Genomic DNA, 14,746 nt, shown 5'->3' on the forward strand with positions numbered 1-14,746 from the left:
GCAAAAGATATGTTGCATGTGTTGCGTGTGACTTGTATGTGAACAATTCACCTGACATGCAGTATGATATGTGCATTGTTTCTTTTTGATAAGAACATAAATATGCTGTCTAAATGCCATCCTAGAGTTTTCTAATTGGATGTAATGTGGTTTGTTGTATTACACCACTATGAAACACTCTGAATTTGTTAACTGTTTTGATAAAATGAATGTGTGAATGAATGACTGAATGAATGTTATCCTACTGTATACCTTATTTCCTTTAATGACCTGTCTGACTGGCTTCTGACCACACCACTGCCAAGTGTTTAGTTTCAGACTTAATTTAGCTAAACTTGATAAATGTGTGGGGTCAAGAAAGTATAAAACAGAAAAAAGAGCAATTTTTGTGAATTTTTTCAGATTTTTCTCTAACTGCTCTTTTTTTGGGAAATGCCTGTTCAGGGCTCAATAAAGTTACAAACATCTATAATTAGTCTTTATTAACTTAAATTTTGGTTATGAAGAAATGAGTCAGAATGTCAGATGAATGTTGTTGGGACTGGTAGGAGTGCGTTTGGTTATTAGTAATAATTCATAATTATCATATATTATTATGAATTATGAAATCATGAAATTATTAATATTAATTAATAATACAGGACACCAACTGTGAGCCTCACAACAACCTACACACAACAGAACATTACATACACTTACAATGTCAATTAGAAATTAATAATGTAAACTTGTCAAATTAAAAGCAAGACTACTTGCGCTAATGAGAAGACCCTAGATGACGTTTAGATTCAGAGGTTGCAGAGCTGATTGGTCTTTAGTTGATGTTTTACTTTGGCCTTGAATATATTGATGGAAGCTCTTCATATCATCAGGTAGGACGTTCCACTGAGTTGTGGCTTCCACAGAGAACGCTGACTGCCCAAATGCAGTGCGATGAAATGGTCTGGTACAATCTTGTATAGAGGATATTCTGGAGGATTTAATAGAACTTACTGAGTGAGTGTACACAAAGTCACTTAGTGGAGGAGGGGCCAACCATTTAAAATTTTATAAACAGTATCCTACAGTGATGGAAATGCATTGGCTTTTTGTCCAGAGTTTTAGAGTTTGTTTGTATAAGGACTAAAGAGGTTTTATGGCTGTTTCTCTATGTGATGCAACATGTGATGCAATAAGACATATGGGAAAGAATCATAGCATGCATAAATATCTTGGCTGCATCCAAAGAGAGACACTTTCTAAAATGTCTAAAATGTGCTAAGTTGTACTTCATGGTTTTAACCGTTTTTTTTTTAACATGTTTCTTAAAGTTCAAATTTGGATCCAGTGTCACACCAAGATATTTAAAATCAGTAACTATTTCAATCTTTTCACCTTTGTACTATGGTTTTAAAGAAAAACATAACTTTTGTCTTGTTTACATTTAGACTCAGACATGATTGATCAAGCCAATGTGTGATCCTTTCCAATGCAATTGTAAGCTTAGCAGCAGCTAACTCAGTTGTTTTTGCATGTGTGTACACAACGGTGTCATCTGCATACATTTGTAGTTCTACATCATGACACTGTTGAGGGAGATCATTAATATATAAGCTAAATAATAGGGGACCTAACACTGATCCTTGTGGAACACCCATCATGCACCTCATGGAAGTGACCACTGTGTCTTGGTTAGACAATAGCAAGATGGTGCCACCTGGTGGTCGGCATCTTGCACTCACCCAAGAGAGTTTCCGGTTTAACACCTAGGTGTACACAGAGCAGTGCATGGTGGGATATGGAGTCCGAAACTGACTCATTTTGTTTGACTGTTTCTTGTTGTCAGGCTTTGTGGGTTGCATGCATGCCTGCCTTTGTTTTATGCACATGGAGTATAAAGCCCAACAATGTGTTGTTAAACTCCTTGCTTACGGCATCTTGGCACCTTGTCTGTGTCACTGCCTATGGTGTTGTAGACTGTCTACTTTGTATTTGAATAGGCCTTATAGTGATGTAGACCACTATGTCTATTTTATATTTGAATAGGCCTTATACAGTACAGTATTGTAGACCACTGTCTCCATTTTATGTTTGTTACTCCTGAGTAAGAAAGACAGGCTTTCAAAATACTCTCAAGGACTCGAGAAGCAACCGATGAGTTCTCACGGCATGACTAAGGTGTGGATGCATCAGAGAAACAAGACGTGCCCCAGCAATAAATACCCATTTCAAAGAACTGACCTGTGTCTGTGCCGTCATGAAGAGAGCTACATCTGCCACATTTACAGTCTTTTTACCATCAAATTGCCTCTTTTTGTTTCCTTGGACAGTGTTTCCCTGTTGAGCTGCGGTGGAAGTATAGCAGGCACAGTGTTGTACAACACACTTGTACAACTGGTCCATCCTAAATGACTGACTATATCTTCTTAACTTTTATTTTTAATAATTAAAATTAACATTTAAATACACAATAAAGACTTAAAAAAAGTTAACCTTTCTAAAAAAGTGAAAAACATTTATTAGGCTACTATCATGTGTGAAGTCTGGACCAATCACAACAGGCCATTTTACATTGACCCAGGCCAGTTAAGCCTGGGCACGCACATCATGGTAGGGAGGTTGTTCAGCAGCAGATGATGGCCAAAAACACTTTTTTTGAAAAATCGATCCAATATTGTGTTATAAATACTTTAAAGAGTTAGAACAGAGTTGCCAGAATCCTCGACTGCCTATGCCCCATCATCACAGGTGTTTCCACCACCATCTCCGTATGTTAGTGAAAATCAAGCTAACGCTGGCGTGGGCTCCACGTGGGACGTGGGTTCTGTTGGCAGGACAGAAGGGGCTATAACTGAAGGACAAGGCTGCCAGTTTCACCTAGGTGAAAGTCAGTCATGTTCTCAAGGATGTATTTCCATTCCCATCTTTTCTTCATCAATCTCATCCATCGCGACTGCCTCGTTGACTTCAGTAGACCTTTCAGCTATAGATGAACCAGCAACACAGCCCAAACTCAAACAGTACCCCATCTCAGTTTTTGGACATGAGGCCAGGAGCTTCTCCTTATATTGGTATAGGAAGTATGCATTTTTACATTACAGACGTAGCAAGGATACAGTATTTTGTAAAATGTGTCAGCAGTTTGGTGAGATAGGTGGGGAAGAGTAATTTAGACGTCATGGATATAAGGATTAGAGACACATGAACACAGCTTGTTATAAACATGAAACCAGCAGAGCTCATCAGATAGCTGTGGAGAAATACAATAACTACAGAGAAGGCGACAAGTCCAGACATGGCACAATCATTCACAATCAGCTTGTCAACACAGAAGGCCGACAAAGTGAGATAATAGAAAGAAACTGGGAACATATAAAAGTTATAGTTGACATTGCGCTCACATGTGCAAAGCATGAGTTACCTTTATGTGGATACCAGGAAAATTAAGAGGCACAAAACGCCGGCAGTTGGCGGGCTCACAGGGGATAGCAGCTCCAAAGGGGACGGCAAGCAGACGATTGACAAGCCCCCGCAACGAGGAAAGACACACTTGAAAAATTGTGAACTTTCCTTTAACTTAATACTTCTAGATATAACGTTACCAGAATTTTCACAGACATATCTGACCATTATGTTTCTGCTCATATTTGACATAAACAGCCACCTAGATTATTAGCCTTTGACAGAGTGGCTTTGTTAGCCAGGCTAAGATGGTGTCTGTTGTTTGGTCCTCTAATTTGGTACAGATGTAAATATTTCAACAACTACTGGATGGATTGCCATAAAATGCAGCATCTGTATGACTTATACAATATGTTCCTTATGTTAAAAAACACAGTGCGACACTTGTAAGGCCGATAGCTCACTTGGTAAATTGATCTCCGACTGCCTTGACCTGAACACCGGCATTCCACAGGGGTGCATTTTATCTCCCCTCCTGTTCTCCAAATATACAAATGAAGTAAAATGTTCATTTGGACTGGATAAGATCATTGGAAATAAACAATTGCAACTCCAGAACTTATACAACCAGTCCACAACCAAAAAGGCAACCCAAGTCTATAACAATCCCACCCACCCCCTTCACTCATCATTCCAGCTGTTGCCATCTGGCAGGAAACTAAAGGTCCCACTAGCCAGGAAAAATGGATACAAGAAGTCATTTGTGCCCTTTGCTGTAGCCACCCCCCACCCCCACAAACACAAAAACACAGCCCATGGACATGGACTATAGTTAACCTCTTATAAACTCTGTGCAAAGTGTCAAGAGTTGTTTAAAACAGTTTTTATCTGAAGTTGTCTTGGAAAATATATTAAGATTTAGATTTTTTAAAAAAGACTCAAAATTTCAACATAAAATTAAAGCTGCAAGCAACGTTGAATGGGCCTTCGCGCGTTTTTAACAACTTTTTCAGCATAGTGTCATAAGTCATGCATTAAAGTTTGAATCCAATAACATTAACGCCCTCGGAGGAGATAGCGTTTGTTTGGGAGCTAAAATTGAGAAAAAGTCTCATTTTGAAAGGCTAATTGCGGACTTCCTGTTGGATTTAGGTCAGGGGTGTCAGCATATGATTTGTAGGTCTTGATAAGACAAATAACTTGGTTTTGGTTTGATCTCTCTATGACATTCCTACGGGCCGTGGTGGCCATTTTAATTACATAGGTGGCGCTAGAGAGCACATTTTGGCACTTTGGGGATTAATTTTTACATTTTATCAAATATTTCACCAGACCTGATGTGTGTGCCAAATTTGGTGAGTTTTTGAGCATGTTTAGGGGGTCAAATTTAGGTCTGATGTCCCATAATAATAAAGAAACAAACAAACAAACAAACACATGAAATACAATAGTGCCCTAAATAGTAGAAGCACAAAGAACTGAAGATGAGATATTTGCAGCACTCACCTTTCTGTCTGTCAGTGGAGATCTCCGATACAAACTGTTTGCTTTAATGCCTCCTTCTGTGCAGCGTTCACAGGACAGGAAGATTCTGTGAATCTGGATCTGCCGTTACTGCATAATGGCTCAGAAAAGACACACACTGCTGTTCAGATGCTATTTCATTTCCTGTTTTTTGTTCATTGTTTGTTGGAGGACCAAAAAAGAAATAGAGTTAGGTTTTACTGGGGCTATTGCTGTGTCACTAAGCATCAAATTAGCTCGGCTGTGGTCAGTGGTGGAGTAAGAATAAAAATCAGCTGGGTCTTTAGACTCAGACTGGCCCGCCAAAATCCACCTGCAGACACATACGACCTATAACACTAGAATCATGTCATAAACAGAGATCCATTTAAATGCACAATATGTAATTTCAGGTGCTAGGGGTCTCAATCAAAACAATAACAAAAGACAGAGTGTGATGATGGTGTGAAGTAGTGTGGGATCATGGGAGTTGTTGTCTTCATTGTTAAACAACCAGTTTCTTCAGGTTAGGATTACTCCAGTGTTCATGGTTGAGGATGTTTTTACCAGGAGCCAAATTATCCGCAGAGGTCTCCTCCTCTCCAAAACAAACAGACCCGCTAATTAAAACAGGTGAAAACAATGAATAAAGCAGTTTCACGTTAAAAATTTGTGTTTGTCTGACATTGTTCAGCGGGCACCGGACATCTGGTAGGGGCTGCTACCTGAGCTGCTGCTGACGTTTGCTCAGCTTGTTTCTCTGATAACTTAAGATCCAGATGTTCAGCAGGTTTCTACCAGGAGTTGAATTATCCACAGAGGTCTCCTCCTCTCCAACAACAAATGTGCATGGGGATTAAAACAGTAAAAATACTGAATAAAGCTATTTCACGTTAAAAATCAATGTTTCTCTGACGATGTTTGACGAGCACCGAACTTTGTGGAGGGGCTTCTAGCCGGGCTGCTGCTAACATTTGTTTAGCTTGTTTCTCTGATAACTTAAGATCCAGACGTTTGATGACTAAAATCCTTCATTCAGTTAAAAGATGTGGTTAAAAACGACCAAGATCTAAAAGGTTTATCATAAATATGTGGCTTAAAACTGAATAAAAGTCCAATTATAACGGTTTCTGTTGAACAACCACAATACTGATGTATTATCTTGTATGCATATACTCCTTGTTAGACGCCATTGTAGCAAACAGCCACAACACCAATGTGTTATCTTCTATGTGTGTAAGTTATTCTTTGGTAGACACAATCATGGTGGACAAACACAACGCCGACACATGCATTTTGTGCACTATACTCTTTGGTAGAGGGGTATGACGCCATTGACAAATGGCAATTTATTTACAGTTTATTTACAAAATGTGTTTAATACAAATACATGCAAAAGAAAACAATGTGTTTCACATTGAAGTGTCTCACACATGCACTCGTCCACCTGTTGAGAATATGGTGAAGGATGACTCATCTCACCAAACCACTTTTTTCCATCTCTCTGTAGACCAGTGTCTGTGGTTTTTGCACTACTGAACTCTCAAATGTGCATTCTTCTTTTCTTGCATTGACATTCTCAGACACCTTCTGTTTGTCGTTGCATATCACACTAATGCACCAGCATCAAATGTAAACTGTCAACCACAGTTTCCTCCCTTATTTCCTGATGACATACCCTTAGATCTAAATGCAGATGTCACTGTTGCTATTCACTGTTCTTATTGAAACTGTTGAAATTGTGACTGAAGCTCTTGCCATCTGTGCCTCAACAATGAACCCTCTTTCAAAGTCACTTAGATCTTTTCCTCTCGTCATCTTGATACAAAATCAGAATCAGCTGGGCCTGCTCAACATTTGTACACAAGCTACAGAGCATGATTGGATGTTAACTGCTTGATTGTACCACGCAGCGCACCTGCATTTGTTTCTCCACTCATTTATTCAGGTTTTTCCTCTGATTTGTATTTTGTATTTATAAAATGACAATAAATAACAAGTAATGAACAAGAAACAATAAGAATATATTTTTATATTTTTAAAATGTTAACAGATACTGGGACGTTGAGCTAAATGTTTTTTTGATTATGCGTGGGTGTGTGTTTGCATATATAAATATATGGATATGTGTATAGAAATGTGTGTGTTTATGGGTGTGTATAACATGTTATTGAAAAGACAAGTAAAGATGTTCAGACACATTCATATCTTTGTCAGTGTACAAAAGTTAATAAGTCTTTATTTTAGTGGAACACTGGTCACCTATTTTGTTTCACATCACTGTCAGGTCCAAGATCTCCGTTGGTTTTTTTATCAGTTTGGTGCTAATTATTATCTAATTAGTCTAAATGTAGTTATTAGCCATGATTAGTCCAGTCAGAGTGGAAGTTAAATTGATTATAGGTGGGTTTGTCATCTATGAATCAGTGTTGGTGCAGCACCGTGTGACACCAGCAGAGGGTGGTGTGACTCTTATATTTAAATGTGTCCTGATATACTTGTACTTTACTTGAGTATTTCCATGTGATGCTACTTTCTACATTTCAGAGGGAAATATTGTACTTTCTACTCCACTACATTACGGCCTGCAGGACGTAAAAAAACTGACCAGCTGAACAGCCTCAAATTCCAGTTTTTTATCCAAACAAGCCATAGACGAACCAGGCATGACAGTCAGATGAAGACAGAGGAAAAGCTATACATGACGCAGGAAGAAGAGAAAGACCCTGGACCTGCTCTGATCATCCCTTACTTTTAAAAAAAATTCTCCCTTTTAGTCAGTTTTGCTGATTAAAGCGAATTTGCCAAAAATTGATCATTTTGACAGGAACATGAATGAAATGACAAATGACACAACAATTTTTAACAAAGAGGATACAAAAAAATCTGTCCTAAATGATGCAGCCACTATAATAAAAGACAGATCTAGGTCTGATCTTTTAAAATAAACCTACGGTGAAATCAAATGACTGTATAATATTTAGAGCAGAGTATTCTGAGAGTGCAGAACAGATAAAGGGAATAATAACAAAACACTGGCATATACTTGAATCTGATTTTCAACTCAATGGTGCATTTAAAGAACAACCTCTCATGGTATATAAAAGAGGTGAAAACCTGGTACATTCATATTTACCTCCTCTTCAATCACTACCAGCACGAGCTACTTTAACAACGACTGTATCCCTGAAGGCAACCGTCACTGTGGTCATTGTAGTCAGTTTAATTATACTTACCGTTGTAACAGTTTTAAACATCCTCACACAGGTAAAGAGATCCCTATTAAAGAAGTTTTTTATGTCACACTAAATCAGTCATTTATCTCATCACTAGGCCTTGTGTCGTATGTTGGAAAGATGAGTAAAGCACTGAAAACTCATATTGCTGAACATAGAAGCACTATTAGATGCAAAAACATGAATTATCCAATTTAATCATCATATTTCCTCTCTAGAATATATTTGTATTGAGAAAGTATTACTCCCTCCAAGGTACCTTGGATGTTTTACTTTCCAGGAGGGAACACTGTTGGATCCACCGTCTGAGAACCCTGTCACCTCATGGAGTAAATATAGATTATGACTTGAAGTGTTTTCTGTAATGTTCCTCTATTTAGTAGATATTTAGAATAAGTTGTTTATGATGTTTATTCACAGATGAGGTTTAACTTTTTCTGTATATCTATTAGAAATCTAGTCAACATGAATGTATTTTTTAACATATTTGAATGTGCTTAACCAAAGGGAATGTAAAATTTGAATCTCTATATGTGGTATGAAACATATTGGTTTTTGTCAGTTTATTTGAAGAGAATTGATTGGCTGTAGTTCCTGTCACTGTTTGTTAAAAGTTTTGATCTTCTGAAGGCCTTTTGATTGTTTTTCTCCCCCTAATGGTGGAACATGATCATCTAATCACCATCAGCTGTGTTACTAGGGTGTGGCCTATATAACATACCCGTGCCTGTGTCCTAATATGATTGTTGAATTTGAAGAAGACCTGAGGGCCGAAACGTCATTCGAATAAAAGAGAAATACAAATGGAGCCAGAGTGTGTGTGCAACACTTTTTTCCTGCTCTCAAGAAGAAAAATATAGAAAATCACCAGAATGATCCTTTAAGTTACAGCCCATCGGTTTGTCTTGTTGAAGTGCTGAGTGATGCCTCACTGTTTGAGGCTTTCGGCTGCCCTTCACTGCGCCTCCTTGCCTTCTTGCTATGTGGACGGCTCAGCTGAGCCCGGAACGCCTCACAAAAGATGAAGTAGATTAGTGGATCCAGGCAGATGTTGAGAGCTGACAACAGGATGGTCGTCTCCTTCAGGTAGTACAACATCAGGCTCAAAGAGCACCACCTCCTCAGGAAGGTGTAGGGAAGGCGAACCAGGTGGTACGGCACGAAACAAATGCAGAAGACGCTGACCAGCACCAACATTTTCTTGCGTGACTTCATGAGCTTCTTGCAGCTGGAGGATGCCGGCTGCCTCTGCTGTGCCAGCAACACACTGCGGGAGGCGCTGTAGTAGAAGAAGACCAGGGAGACGAAGACGAACAGGAAGACGGCAGCGGAGCAGGTGTGGATGATTTTGAAGAACACATTGACCTGGGCGCTTAGAAAGGCATCACAGGTGTCAGGGACAATGGTCAGAGTTTCCTGTGTGAGTAGTGACAAGGTGACGTAGGTGATCACTATGGCCAGCAGGAAAACCCAGGTTACCGTGGAGATGATGCGGGCAGCCTGCACTGTTTGCAGGATGTGATTTCCTAAAGGATGGATGATCTTCAGATACCTGGAGAGAAGAGAGGCAGGCGTCAGCAGATTATTTCACTGATTAACAGTGATACAAAACATCAAACCACAGATTTCATGAGGAATGAAGATTCTAATATTAGTTCTAGAGGAGAGGACCAGGTCTTTACTCCTGCAATGATAGGAGGACATGGAGAAAGCTCATGACCATTTCAGCTTGCAGGAGTTCCAATGTGCTTGTATTCTATGTCTGTGCATATGGGAAGATAAACTCACTTGAACTTGTATATTGTAAAATGTAACTTGTTTCAAATTAAGAATATGAGTGAAAGGGCTGCATTCATAGTTTAGGTTAAGTTAACAAATGCAAATAGCTCTTCTAACGCAAACAAAAGTTATCTTGACTAAATTTTGCATGTTGTATAAACCCCTGGTCTTCGTTCAGTGGATTCAGATCTGTTAATTTATTGAACTGCACAGGTTGTTGTTTGAAATTGTAAATTTCAGCTTAAATTCAGTTTTCATCTGTATTTTCTGAATTTAAAGTCAGTTTTTTATTTGACTGTAAGAACTTACAACTGTAGTTGCTGCTGTTGCTCTGCAGAGTCAGTATAAAGATAATGTGCAGGAATATAAAAACAGACAATAAAGCAATAAAATATTTATAAAAAGTATTAACTGTGCTGATAAACTGCATGGTGTGTTGGAGTCTAGGGTGGGGGATCTACCTGTTAGCAGCGATGTAGCCCATGAACAGGATGCTGACGTACATGTTGAGGTAAAAGGTTGAGGCTCCAAAGGTGCAGTAGATCACGTGGAAGGTGATGGAGCTGTTGGTGTAGCTGATGATGCGAAAGGGGAGGTAAAGGCAGAGCAGGAAGTCGGAGACTGCCAGGTTCTTCAGGTAGACCATCATGATCCTGGATACCTGCTGCTGAGCTGAGCAGAAGTAAACCTTCATGGTGAAGCTGTTGAGGACCAAACCCACCTGGAGAGGAAACAAGAGGAACTCAGGACAGGTTTTTAAGAGATTAACATGTGTGCTGATTAGCATACGGAGGATGAGGAAATGTGACTGTAATGTGAATATTTGACACTCACCAGAAACACCAGACTGTAGACCGGAATGAAGAAGAGGTGGGCTGATGTGGCGACTGGATCACAGTTAGTATTATTATCATCATTGTTGGTCTGGTTGGGGACTGAGGTCACTCCTTCTCCTACCAGGTCACCCATGTTTGTTGAGGTTCTAAGAAGGATGAACACAATTATATCATCTTTATAGTGTTAAATATAGTTTCACACATTAACTATATATCCTACTGAACCATCAGCTGACTTTATCATTACACATGTAAGACAGGAAGAAGCCTTTTGGATTAAATCTAAAGCAAGTCCAGGTGACCTTATTCAAGCATGTCTTTCAGCAGTCAGGTGTCCATATGAACAGTGAAAGAGGTTTTCCTCGCTGTAATCATTCCTCCTGTTCATACTGGATATTAAAAGATCCCCTTCAAATGTGCTTTCAATGTAAGTGATGGAGGCCAAAATCCACAGTGTGTCCACACAGTCATTTAAAAGTTGATGTGAAGCTTATATGAAGCTTCAGCAGTCTGAGTTAGTCATATCTAGTGGATATCTGCTGTAAGTGCTGTTGCATAAATGCACCATGTTCATGATGCATAAGTGATAATTGATTCATATTTGATTCCATTATTTAATACAACAAATAAATAAATAATTGATTTGATTGAAAAAATTTGATGTAAAGTTAAAATTTTAATCTGATGTGATTAAACAGATTTGTCTTGTACAGTATAGGAATATACTGATGTATAACAGGTAGCAAATGAACACAGGTGACTGAAAGGGTTGTAACCACTAGTGCTGTAGCGGAGTGAGTGGTGGGCAGACGGGTGGCTGCCCCGGGTCCAGTTACAAAGGGGCCCACCTTGGGCCCAGTCTGCCTGCTTGAACATGCATTTTGTTATTTAGTTGAATATTAATATTACATTATTAATATTATATAATAATATGATATTAATAAGTCTGTTTGTGTGTCTTGATCATGACAAAAAATAAAAAGTCCTCAGAAGACTCAGAGTCTGTCTTCCACAGAGTAGAGACAAGCCCCCACCTCAGCCAAGGGGTTCTCGTCTTGTGTCTGGACAGAAAGTGTGTCAGACACATTTTCCACGTGCACATATCATGCAAAAGATATGTTGCATGTGTTGCGTGTGACGTGCATGTGAAAAATGCATCTGACACGCAGTATGATATGTGCATTGTTTGTTTTTGATAAGAACATAAATATGCTGTCTAAATGCCATCCTATAGTTTTCTAATTGGATGTAATGTGGTTTGTTGTATTACACCACTATGAAACACTCTAACTTTGTTAACTGTTTTGATAAAATGAATGTGTGAATGAATGATTGAATGAATGTTATCCTACTGTATACCTTATTTCCTTTAATGACCTGTCTGACTGGCTTCTGACCACACCACTGCCAAGTGCTTAGTTTCAGACTTAATTTAGCTAAACTTGATAAATGTGTGGGGTCAAGAAAGTATAAAACAGAAAAAAGAGCAATTTTTGTTAATTTTTTCAGATTTTTCGCTAACTGCTCTTTTTTGGGGAAATGCCTGTTCAGGGCTCAATAAAGTTACAAACATCTATAATTAGACTTAAATTTTGGTTATGAAGAAATGAGTCAGAATGTTAGATGAATGTTGTTGGGACTGGTAGGAGTGCGTTTGGTTATTATGAAATCATGAAATTATTAATATTATTAATATTAATTAATAATACAGGACACCAACTGTGAGCCTCACAACTACCTACACACAACAGAACATTACATACACTTACAATGTCAATTAGAAATTAATAATGTAAACTTGTCAAATTAAAAGCAAGACTACTTGCGCTAATGAGAAGACCCTAGATGAAGTGTGGATTCAGAGGTTGCAGAGCTGATTGGTCTTTAGTTGATGTTTTAATTTGGCCTTGAATATATTGATGGAACTACAGCTCTTCATATCATCAGGTAGGACGTTCCACTGAGTTGTGGCTTCCACAGAAAACGCTGACTGCCCAAATGCAGTGTGATGAAATGGTCTGGTACAATCTTGTATAGAGGATATTCTGGAGGATCTAATAGAACTTACTGATTGAGTGTACACAAAGTCACTTAATAGAGGAGGGGCCAACCATTTAAAATTTTATAAACAGTATCCTACAGTGATGGAAATGCATTGGCTTTTCGTCCAGATTTTTAGAGTTTGTTTGTATAAGGACTAAAGAGGTTTTATGGCTGTTTCTCTATGTGATGCAACATGTGATGCAATAAGACATATGGGAAAGAATCATAGCATGCATAAATATCTTGGCTGCATCCAAAGAGAGACAGTTTCTAAAATGTCTAAAATGTGCTAAGTTGTACTTTATGGTTTTAACCGTTTTTTTAACATGTTTCTTAAAGTTCAAATTTGGATCCAGTGTCACACCAAGATATTTAAAATCAGTAACTATTTCAATCGTTTTACCTTTGTATTATGGTTTTAAAGAAAAACATAACTTTTGTTTTGTTTACATTTAGACTCAGACATGATTGATCAAGCCAATGTGTGATCCTTTCCAATGCAGTTGTTATCTTAGCAGCAGCTAACTCAGTTGTTTTTGAATGTGTGTACACAACGGTGTCATCTGCATACATTTGTAGTTCTACATCATGACACTGTTGAGGGAGATCATTAACATATAGGCTAAATAATAGGGGACCTAACACTGATCCTTGTGGAACACCCATCATGCGCCTCATGGAAGTGACCACTGTGTCTTGGTTAGACAATAGCAAGATGGTGCCACCTGGTGGTCGGCATCTTGCACTCGCCCAAGAGTTTCCGGTTTAACACCTAGGTGTACACGGAGCAGTGCATGGTGGGATATGGAGTCCGAAACTGACTCATTTTGTTTGACTGTTTCTTGTTATCAGGCTTTGTGGGTTGCATGCAGGCCTGCCTTTGTTTTATGCACATGGAGTATGAAGCCCAACAATGTGTTGTTAAACTCCTTGCTAACGGCATCTTGGCACCTTGTCTGTGTCACTGCCTGTGGTGTTGTAGACTGTCTACTTTGTATTTGAATAGGCCTTACAGTGATGTAGACCACTGTGTCTATTTTATATTTGAATAGGCCTTATACAGTACAGTATTGTAGACCACTGTCTCCATTTTCTGTTTGTTATTCCTGAGTAAGAAAGACATGTTACTGAGACAGAGCAACTGGTCCGTCACTGTCTATCATCGGTGGAGCTGAACCATTCATTAATCAATGCACGTAGAGCACCGCCTGCTGAAATATTTGAACACAACTGGCAATCTGTTTTATTTTTTTGATCTTCAGAACAAGCTTGTCTGACAAAGTAACTTCCCTGTATGTTTTCTTAGACATAGGCTTGCTCGGCTCAATAAGTGACAATTGGTATTTATGGATCGGATAGGATATATCAGCTATTTTACAGTTGTGAATTTTAAAATGATTTTATCAGAAGGGCCCCTTGAGAATGCTCCACCCCTTCTGTGTTGAGAGTCTAGTTCCACCCCTGCACTAGTGCATTAGTCCATTGTTTGTATTTCCATGTTTCTGTTCTCCGTTCGTAGTACCACAACAACAAATTTCATTGTAACACTGTGTACAATGAAATGTGAGCGGAGGTCTCTCACGAAGCTCTGCTATATTACATTCAAAGTTATGATTATTGATGTATGAAGCCAAAGCAGACAGTCAGAAGGACTTTCAAAAGACTCTCAAGGACTCAAGAACCTCTTTTCATGACAAGCGACCAATGAGTTCTCACGGCATGACTAAGGTATGGATGCATCAGAGAAACAAGACGTGCCCCAGCAATAAATACCCATTTCAAAGAACTGACCTGTGTCTGTGTCGTCATGAAGAGAGCTGTATCTGCCACATTTACAGTCTTTTTACCATCAAATTGCCTCTTTTTGTTTCCTTGGACAGTGTTTCCCTGTTGAGCTGCGGTGGAAGTATAGGAGGCAGTTGTACAACTGGCCCATCCTAAATGACTGACTACATCTTCTTAACTTTT

At 38.8% G+C, this 14,746-nt stretch overlaps 1 protein-coding gene across 1 annotated transcript; it reads right to left on the minus strand.

The window, feature by feature from the left end:
* Positions 1–8,340: 8,340 nt before the first annotated feature.
* On the minus strand, positions 8,341–10,751 carry LOC137186813 (P2Y purinoceptor 14-like). The gene is made up of 2 exons (XM_067595849.1): positions 10,361–10,751; positions 8,341–9,672 (listed from the first exon to the last, which is right to left on the minus strand). The coding sequence occupies exons 1-2, from the start codon at positions 10,684–10,686 to the stop codon at positions 9,006–9,008; spliced, it is 993 nt and encodes a 330-aa protein (XP_067451950.1). The 5' UTR covers positions 10,687–10,751; the 3' UTR covers positions 8,341–9,005.
* Positions 10,752–14,746: the final 3,995 nt, after the last annotated feature.

The sequence above is a fragment of the Thunnus thynnus genome, chromosome 7 (genome assembly GCF_963924715.1).
Source record: "Thunnus thynnus chromosome 7, fThuThy2.1, whole genome shotgun sequence".
Taxonomy (NCBI): domain Eukaryota; kingdom Metazoa; phylum Chordata; class Actinopteri; order Scombriformes; family Scombridae; genus Thunnus; species Thunnus thynnus.

Coding starts and splice junctions, on each gene's coding strand:
- LOC137186813 (XM_067595849.1), bottom strand. CDS start 10,686: ATGCTAATCAGCACACATGTTAATCTCTTAAAAACCTGTCCTGAGTTC. Junction 9,673..10,360: donor GGCTACATCGCTGCTAACAG/GTAGATCCCCCA, acceptor TCTTCTCTCCAG/GTATCTGAAGATCATCCATC.